The 10,054-nt window shown below is 42.6% G+C and overlaps 1 protein-coding gene across 1 annotated transcript; it reads left to right on the top strand.

The window, feature by feature from the left end:
• Positions 1-5,893: 5,893 nt before the first annotated feature.
• rgs5b (regulator of G protein signaling 5b) lies at positions 5,894-8,581 on the top strand. The gene is made up of 5 exons (XM_052088662.1): positions 5,894-6,020; positions 6,125-6,214; positions 6,347-6,402; positions 7,739-7,902; positions 7,987-8,581. The coding sequence occupies exons 1-5, from the start codon at positions 5,977-5,979 to the stop codon at positions 8,194-8,196; spliced, it is 564 nt and encodes a 187-aa protein (XP_051944622.1). The 5' UTR covers positions 5,894-5,976; the 3' UTR covers positions 8,197-8,581.
• Positions 8,582-10,054: the final 1,473 nt, after the last annotated feature.

Raw genomic sequence — 10,054 nt, 5'->3', positions numbered from 1 at the left:
CGGTTGAGTTTTGGTTTTCTTTTTGCTTTTTGCAAGCGTTTTTGGTTGTAGTTTTGTTTTGTTTTACTGGATTTTTGTCAACATAGATGTCCGTTTTGTAATTTATCCGTTCTTTGTTGTTCCTGAAATAAATATTTTTGTTAAGGATTTTGTGTCTACATTTGTGGGATCCCATCACAAAACAATTAATCCCTGAACTGTTCCAGTTTGTCACCTTTCCTACTCTTTTGTTGCTCTCATCTTTTTTTGCTAATATTTTGCAGCCATAAAATTCAACAGGTTTGTATGTAAATGTCGGACGGTTCGGTAGTTGACTGCATAGCTCGTTGATCTCACAGTGCAGAGGTAGTTGGTTCAATTCCAGCTCCGGCCTCCCTGTGTGGAGTTTGCATGTTCTCCTGGGGCCTGCGTGTGTTTTCTATGGGTACTGCGGTTTCCTCCCACATTCCCAAAACATGCATGGCAGGCTGATTGAACACTCAGGCGTGAGTGTGAGAGCAAATGGTCATTCGTCTGTATGTGCCCCGCGATTGGTTGGCAACCGGTTCAGGGTGCCCCCCGCCTCCTGCCCGAAGACAGCTGGGCTAGGCTCCAGCAGCCCCCCGCGGCCCTTGTGAGGATGAAGCGCATCGAAAAACGGATGGGTGGATGTAAATGTAAAGGACTGTAACAACAGTAATGGGCAAGCTTCAAAATGAATTGCAGTATGCTAACAAAATCAAAAGCCGAGTTAAAGCGGTTCTTGAATTTTCTGGGGAGTAATGAAAGTCTCGATATCCGTTTCCCTCACCGTTACTTGCTTACATCACTTTCCCAATACGTAACCATATTTGCACCACATATGTATTTGTCAGCCGAGGTTTAGTATTTCCCATCCATCTCAGTGCACACAAGGTTTGCAATGACCATGTTGTGCAACAAAGTGAATCTAATAAACGCTACAATAAATATGGACGAGACGCCGGCGTCCTCATCACTCCGAGGTGACATCTGCGCCTTGTTTACCGACACCTTCTGCTCCCGCTCAACCTATTGTGTCACCCAGCAGCTATATTTCAGAATAAAAGTGGGCACATTAGCGGTATACAGGCGCACAGACGTTTCCGATAAATCAGCTTTCTCTTGCCCACGAGCCCATTTGCAGCAATGTACCCAATTAGCTTTTGTGTCACACATCCTGCTGGGGCCTCGCAAACCTCCCTGCAAGCGCATTAGTTTCGATGCTAGCGAGTCCAAACTTGTTAGCCTCCCGCAGGGTATTCTTTGGAAAATGAAATTTCTTTTTTTGTTTTTTTTTCTTTTCAACCTCGTATAATTCATAGAAGGACGTAGGACTTATTAACATGATGGCGGGCAGCTGTACAGCCCCAATTAAGTTGTCCGAACGGTCATTAGCATCATTGTAAGAGAAAAGCATGTGCATCTTGACAACTGTTTGGTTAAAAGTATCTCGTGTATGCATTTATAAAAGTCAGCCCAGTTAAAAATTCATCTGGCATTCAGGAGCCGCCAGGTGCTGCGAAGGAGACTTCGCAAAAAGAAGGAGTCTTCTTTTTTGTCATGCGGCATCCTTGACATTCGACTCGTGCCGAGGCTGCTTCACATGGATTTGCAATCGCCGCTGAGGCAAGTCCACATGTTCGATGTCTCGTTGACATTTGATAACACGCAGATAGCATCATGTGCACCGCTGGTAGCCTGAGCTCAGCTTCTTCGTTGACATGCATCAGACAAGCCTCCACCTGTTCGGTGACATGGCTGAATATGTAGATGATGGATTCTCTGGCCGAGTCCAACTGGCGCTTCTTGAACGGGACCAAAGCAGGAGTTGAACAAATAAAAGCCCAGTGTTGTCGCACTTCTCGGTTTCGTCTCTCAACAAAACATGTTGACATGATGGGATGTGATGAGAGGTGGACTCAGCAGGCGGAAACTGTTTTTGGTCTTGGCCACTTCCAGATGAAGTCTTGGCTCATGTCAGCTGGGAAATGGAGTGACAGTTTGGGAATTCCACGGTATGTCCCGCTCTTCCAGAAACAAGGCGGAGACAGTTCATTAAAATCGTCCTCAAAAGAGAGAGACAGGAAGTGACTGTCACCAGAGGATCTTTTATCAACAAAGATTGCGCAACTTTTCAAGCTACTGTTACTGCAGCGGCCTTTTTTACTTAAAACAGAATCATCACATCACATATGAGTCCTGCATCTCGGCCCTGAAGGTTTTGAAAAAGAGGAAGGATATATTTAGCCCCAGATCTGTCAAATAACAATGAACAAGTCTTCGATTTGCCTGCAGATGCGATGATGACTCAGTTGATACTTTCTTGCGGACAGTGAACGAGTGTGTTGAATTCGATACGCTTCAAAGTTGGTAGTGAAGCTTCAAATAAGTCTAAAAATACTCGGCGAAAAAGAAACCAAGTTTAATTGGAGCTCTCTGGAAAGGCAGACGGCGAAAGATGGGCTCAAACGCGATGCATTCTGCACTGACCTCAGGACCGAATATGTGCGACCCTCCCGCCCCAAGGCCTGTTCTAAAAATAGCTCACCAATGACATTGTAATTTCCTTGGAATGTGGTCGACAATTGAAATCGTAAACTTTCGCCGAGATCTGGAGCGACAAAGTGTTGTTAGAGTGATATTTATTTGTTTGCTCCTCGGTTCGAATTCTTATGAGAAATCATAACGTTATTCGAGAAAATTAATTTCAGAAACGTGGATCAAACTATTAGCCCTTTGCCGTCATTAGTATGCAAGAAGTAGCTTTCAGTTTCGAAAATGTTGGGGCAGTTCAGAATCCTTCTCATTGTGAAGTGTTCATTTGGATTTCTAGGTCAGTCGTATCGTGATGCATCAAGCTTCAGAGGACCACTTTGTCAGTGTGAGCCCAAACCGCACTTAGTGTTTTTCTGGGCTTACTCATTTAGATCTGCCTAACCCAGATTTCCATCATAACAAAATGCTCTTGACCATGACACAATGTAACTGTGTCACTAGACACAATAAGGGTGAGCGTAAACAAAAGGCACAGATATTACCGCATCACCCTTTCCCGTTAGATAACGCCGGTGAAGAATCATATATTGTGTAATTTGTTGAGTCTCTGAATGAAAATGGCACACCGTGGCTGAGGTGTCAAAAGGTAAAAGTGAAAAAGATGGAACAACTGAGGCAAAAGTTAGCCACTGCTCGACTGTTCAAATCCCAATTGCTTTGTAATGAGGTTCATTTTAAAAATCGTTGACAGTATAAAATCTCAGACTGGATGGAAATTTAAAACTAAAAAAAAAATTGAATAAAGGAATTCTAAAACAGTTGTATTGAGTGAAAATTGCTCCAATGGATTATGTAATGAAACCTGAATTGAGAGTTACTCTTAATTTTGTAATCATCGCTAGTCAACTTCTAATGTCAATTTCCATTCCAATACGAAATAGAGATAATGAATTCATTCCATCCATTGTCCACTTCCTGTGCTGTGTCCTGCTCCCACTTTGGGCCTTTTTTAAAAAACAAGTACATTTCATTCTATTGTTATTCAACAGAAGAAGCACCTCACTACCAGTGATGTTGGTAACATCCATTCATCCATTCACAAGGGCTGCGGGGGGCTGCTGGAGCCTCTCCCAGCTGTCTTCGGGCAGTAGGCGGGGGACACCCTGAACCGGTTGCCAACCAATCGCAGGGCACACACAGACGAACGACCATCTGCTCTCACACTCACGCCTACGGACAATTTCGAATGTTCAATCAGCCTGCCATGCATTTTTTTGGAATGTGGGAGGAAACCCGGAGAAAACCCATACAAACATGGAAACCCCACACGAGAAGACTGGAGCTGGGATTGAACCCCGCGACCTCTGCACTGTGAGGTTGGCACGCTAACCACTGGACCACCGGACCGCCTTTTTAATAACATGTTACTTGTAAATGTGCAAATCTTCCAGTAACGGCTCATCTATCAGATGAGACGATCATCATTTTACCAGTCAAGTAATCAGACTTGACACAAACGAGCAAAATAATCCACCTTCGGGATCCAGCAGTGAGAAAGAATTGACAAGACTTCTTTAGCTCTCTTCTGAGCTTTCACGCGCATGTTGCGCATGCACTAAAACGTTTGATGGTTATTTTAGAACACATATGAAAGTTAAACTGTAGTATTTGCAGCTTGAACATCGCAAGGTGTTTTGGGAGTCTTCAACTTCAATTTTCGGTTTTAGGAAGTGAACCACGTAAACACCAATGCGGGGGAGAGAGAGAGAGAGAGTTTTCGAGCTGGAAATACAAGTCACTATTTTGAGTTTGCGTCGACCTAAAACAACAGCGCGCTGTGATGTCGACAGGGGGATTATCTTGTCAAACAAACAAAACAAAAAATAGCTTTGAGCTAAAAGCTAAAGTCCTGAAAGATTGTTTGACTGCAGGAGGTCCCCAAATATAATTGAATATGTTTAAAAAAACAATGTGCATTGTCTATATGGAATCCTGCCACATTAAATAATTCAAATAAAAATCTTGATTTTATATTTTATTTTTAGGTCTAGAAAGATTTTTTTTTAAACAAAATATATATTTTATTAACAAATCAAGTCAAGTTATGTTTAGAGGAATCCAGAAAGGACTCATTCTTTTTTCAAATATAAATAGTTATCATGAGTCCATTTTATTTTATTTGTCATAAAAACCATCATTAACATTTATTTTAACGTCACAGTTAAAAAAAAATCACTTCCAATAAAGTGTCAAAAGCGGGGGCCCTCGTTGTGGCAAAACTGGGGTGTCAATGTCTGATGAAAGTAACTATTCAAGTAACTTTTACTCTTTTTAAAGGAAGTAATCAACACAGAAACTAAATGACTTTTTCCAGGGAACTGCTGCAACTCTAATCATAACCGTTTTAGACTAAATTGGATCCGAAAAGGTTTGCAAGGTGGAAGCAGAGATCAAGAAAAAGAAAGGCGGAGGTTTTTTTTCTGCTTTATGGGAAATTGGCTCCAACACCTTTGACGAGTCCCTTTTTTTCTGTCACCTTGACTGTTTTTGTGCCAAATTTCTGTGAACTTAGTGAGCACCATCCTGCAAATACTCTTTTTATGCTAAAAATAGACATTTCTTTCCAGTAGGTTGGCTCAAACATAAGACTTGAATCAGTCTATATTTCTCTGAGTCTTACCAAGGGAAAAAAAATGTTCATTCATCATTTCCTGTTGACGCATCAAGCATGTTTGATACGGACTGGAGGTGAACTTTCGCTGACATTTAATTATTTTGTGATGGGCAATGTAATGAGGATGACTGAACATCACATAAATTCAGATACTGACACAAAATGAAGTATCTCATGTGTGTTTTTGTGTCAAAACACAGCCACACAACAGCCTATCGCCTTTTAGTTTGAGTTCTTCACCTTTATATCATTGGGGAAAAAAATCCTACAACATAATCAGGAATTCTAAATCAGGAGGATGACACATCTCGACTCACACCAAACGTTGCGTTCATTGATTGTTTCAAATATGTTGAGTAAGTGGATCCGAATAAGAGATGAACTTAACATAAGGCAATTAGCTAGAACTAGCTAGAATTAATTAGAACTAGCCAGGATGCAGACAAGCATTTCCTTTTTTTGGGGGGGGGGGGGGGGAATGGGGGGGGGGGGGGGCAGTCCTCTGCAGTACCCAAAGAAATAAGCTCCTGCTGACCCCGTGTGAAATTAATTTACACAACTGGGGTAATATCCTCGCAGATACTTCATGCGGCTGCGGCGTGGATGAAAGTCTCCTCATCACCTCACTGCTCATGCCGCGCATTGGCTGGGAGTTGTGATGTCACAGAGTGGACCGCCCTATAAAACGGCCCTCTCCCACACAAGCGTCAGATCAGCTGAGAGCTATCCCACACATAAGCAAGCAGACGCTTCCACAAGCTTCCCAGGAAATAACCCAGCGCCAGCCAGCCGGATAACATCCCACCATGTGCCGAGGACTTGAACTGTTGCCAATCACCTGTCTGGAGAGGTCAGCCATGACAAATGACGGCGAGCCGGGCTCCGTGCATGTGCGCTTTGTTTTTTTCTTTCCAAATTTGACATGTTTGTTTCATTCTCTCTTTGTCACCGCAGGGCGAAGGAGCTGAAAGCTCTTTTTGGAGGTTTGCTGCACAAGTCGGATCACAGCATCCCCGTGCAGCCCAAAAAAAGTGAAACTCACAAGTAAGGGCGCTCTACCTTCTTTTGAGATATGCTTTGGTCTGAAAAGGAAATGTTGATTGAATGTTGAACTTGCATGGAAAATGGTATGTAATTGTTTGACTGTGTCACTGATGTTTTGCCTTTTTCTTGCAGTGTTGATGAGCGCCTGAAATGGAAGGACTCGTTTGAGAAATTGCTGTCCAGTCAAAGTAAGTGCAGCTCGACTTTCACTGGACACATTCAAAATCGAATTAACAGAAATGAACGAATGGGGGCGACACACAAAAGCAAAAATTGCAGGTTTCAAAAAAGGAAATAGTATAAAATATCAACAAACTTAAAAAAAAATAAAATAAAATATGCAGACTCTTTAGTGGGGGGTGATAAAAAGTCGTAAACATAAACTGGTTTGAGATAGGGCAGAATACAAAAAGATAATTGAAAGGAAGTGATTACTACAAAATAAGAGCAGAAATTACAACACGAAAGACAGGACCAAAAACTGAAAACCCAAAAGACATGACATGAAAAAAGTTGTTATATGGAATGTGGGAATGTTAAAATATGGATTAGTTGTCATAAGAATAAGACAATAAAAAGATTTGTTGTTCAGAAGTTTTGTGCCATCCTTGAATGGTTATGTATTGGTTTGTTTATTCGATCATCATACAATCAACAGTCATACTGATTCGCGCCTAGTTTACAAATGTAAGTCAAAACAAAATAATTACAATTACACAAAAAAAAGCTACAAACTTCAAAATGTCTTTTTGGAGTTTGAAGTACTTTGAAATGAATATTTTGTATCATTCCAATATTTAAATCCAACAACAGAATCACCTCTCACGACAATTCCTTGAATGGCTTTTTTCTACAAATCGCTCTTTATTCACATTGACACTCAGGAATGATCAAGACCTTTTGCATGAAGTGTGTGGAAGAGATTGTGTGTTTGCTCCAAACGTCATTTGCATAATTTTATTAAGAGTATCAATCTTCATGACGTTTGATTTTCCAAAAAGTGGGTCAGTATGAGCATGCAAAAAGAGTTTTCTTAACAACAGTTATTGGCCTTGTTTGCAAAACACGCTTTCTTTTTTTGGTTGGAGAGTACAGCTCAAGAGTTTTTTTTAATCATGATAACTGGTTTTAAAATAATGATTCCATTCGATTTTGGTGAGGGCGGGGGGGCTCACATTTTGTCATTGGCGAGCCAGTTCCGCAATGTCATACAAAACAAAAGCTGCTCTTACGATAATGCCGCTCCCTTCTCAGAATTGCTATTAAGCTCGCGCCGTGTTATTATGGTTATTACGACGCTTTTGGAACTGCACCGCATCATTCTGAGAGGTGCCTTGAATATTTTAGCATCGCTCCTCAGATGGAAGCGGAGACAAATAGTAGATTCACCTCTCAGGGTGATGCGGCGCAATTTCATCTTTGTCGAAACGGATGATAGGCAGCTGTTAATTGCGCCCGTCTAATTGTTGCAGCTTTTGGTGACAAAAGGCCTTTTCGCTGACTTTCATCCTCTCCTCTTCGCAGATGGTTTGTGCCTATTCAGAGCTTTCCTCGTGTCCGAATTCAGTGAGGAGAATATTGCCTTCTACTTAGCGTGTGAGGACTACAGGACTACCAAGCCCTCGAAAAAGTCCGTCAAGGCCCAGCAAATCTTTGATGAATTCATCAGCACCGATGCGCCCCGAGAGGTAAGAGATGGCCACCCCCACCCCCCCAGAATTGACACATTCGGGGTGAGGAAAAGGTCATTGATTGTGAACTCATTATCGCAGGTAAACCTCGACCACGTGACGAAAGCCATCACCAAGGAGAACATGAAGCGGCCGACCCAGTCGTGTTTCGATCTGGCCCAAGCTAAAATTTACACTCTAATGGAGAAAGACTGCTACCCCCGTTTCCTCAAGTCCTTGAGCCAGCAGAGCGGACAAGACCGGCTGAGCGACTTTATCAAGAGCTGCGCAGCGAGCGGCCGGCAGATGTGATCCTCCCGGCGGAGGAGATGAATACGCTCATGACGCCTAGCCGTAAGGTGCACAACGAATACCTGAGCCGAGGAGTCATGCCCGGGGGGTTCAGCAGACTGGAGTCCAAGCCCAAGGACATGAAGCTGTGAGGACGCACAACGAGTTGCCCGCGAGAGACACTTGAACAAGTCCCCACGCAAAGAAGGATGGCCACAGTAGCATATGATGAAGATATCGTCTTGTGTTCATTTATTTATTCTCTTGAAAGTAATTGTTTATTTATAATGAAAATAATGAATGTTTGCTTGAGACCTGTTTGGTCAATGTATCTTTTTTCAATGTGCAAAAGTCAAATGAAATTCACCGAATAAATGGAGGCAGAAATGTCTCTGGAATGTTCCCATTTGCTAATTTGGGCGTGGCCTCTTTAGTTCCACTTGACAAGTAGGAGACCAAATGACGAATGTTTTAGCCAAGGATTGGAAGAGATGAGCGCGTCCACTTGTTGTACTTGTGTGACACTCGACATCAAAATGAGCACAAATTAATTTTCACAAGTGTGGTGTGGCAGACCAAGTTGCCTCACCCCCAACTCATCTGACAATTTGGGAACAGAAAGTGGAAATTGGTTGTATCGTCATTTTTGTGTCGGCGTAATGGACTAATCAAGCGATTTGGTGAATTCGGTAGATGCGCTGCGCTCACTGGCCGTTTCTGCCTCACCCCACCAAGGCATCTGCAAAATGTAGACTCGATTTTTGACTCCAGCATGTCTAATGCGAAGTGCGATGTTGACTGAGGAAGGCAGGAGCTGAGATCCCAAATCCAAATCTCAAAACTGTGGAGCAGATGTGCTGCCAACTTTTCAAATTTTATGCTAGGCTTCTAAACGAGGTGATATCACAATATAGCGAGAGAAAAAAAAACAAAAAAACAACGACTTACAATTTATAACATATTGAAACTATCTTCATTTTATTCTGAAAAATAATGCTGTTTGAAGATTTTCTTTGACATTTTATGATACTACGAGAATTAAATATACTGTACTTAAATATGATCATTAACAATGCAAGGGGAAAGTCAAGTGCGTAAACATTTTCATTTGATGCTTGGTGAGTTGAAGCATTGGGTCCTTTTTTTTTTTCATTAGAATTCCGGTTTTATGGGCGGCCCGGTAGTCCAGTGGTTGGCACGTCGGCTTCACAGTGCAGAGGTACCGGGTTCGATTCCAGCTCCGGCCTCCCTGTGTGGAGTTTGCATCTTCTCCCTGGGCCTGCGTGGGTTTTCTCCGGGTGCTCCGGTTTCCTCCCACATTCCAAAAAAAATATGCATGGCAGGCTGATTGAACACTCTAAATTGTCCCTAGGTGTGAGTGTGAGTGCGAATGGTTGTTCGTTTCTGTGTGCCCTGCGATTGGCTGGCAACCGATTCAGGGTGTCCCCCGCCTACTGCCCGAAGGCAGCTGGTATAGGCTCCAGCACCCCCCGCGACCCTAGTGAGGATCAAGCGGCTCGGAAGATGAATGACTGAATGAATTCCGGTTTTGTTACATGACCACTTTCACCCCACAAAGCGGGTCATTGAAAGCACAATGGAAGAGAAAATTCATTATTGTGGGGTTATAGATCCTGAAGCAAATTCATCACTCGTATTTGTATAAAATGCTTTTACAAAGATTAGACACCTCACCGTAATGACTTACACCGAGAAATGGGAGGGAAAGAAATAACATATGGGTGTTTACTGAAGTATTTCGAAAATGGCGCTGAGCTCATCCCAGCGTCAACATTCGAGGTGTTAGAGGAGGGAGCCATGACACCAGCAAGACAATGAGTCACCAATTGAACCCCGCACAGGCGAATTTGTCTTCTAC

Source organism: Hippocampus zosterae, chromosome 15 (genome assembly GCF_025434085.1).
Source record: "Hippocampus zosterae strain Florida chromosome 15, ASM2543408v3, whole genome shotgun sequence".
NCBI lineage: Eukaryota > Metazoa > Chordata > Actinopteri > Syngnathiformes > Syngnathidae > Hippocampus > Hippocampus zosterae.
The sequence above is the reverse complement of the archived record's forward strand: the minus strand, read 5'-3'. Positions and strand labels throughout refer to the sequence as shown.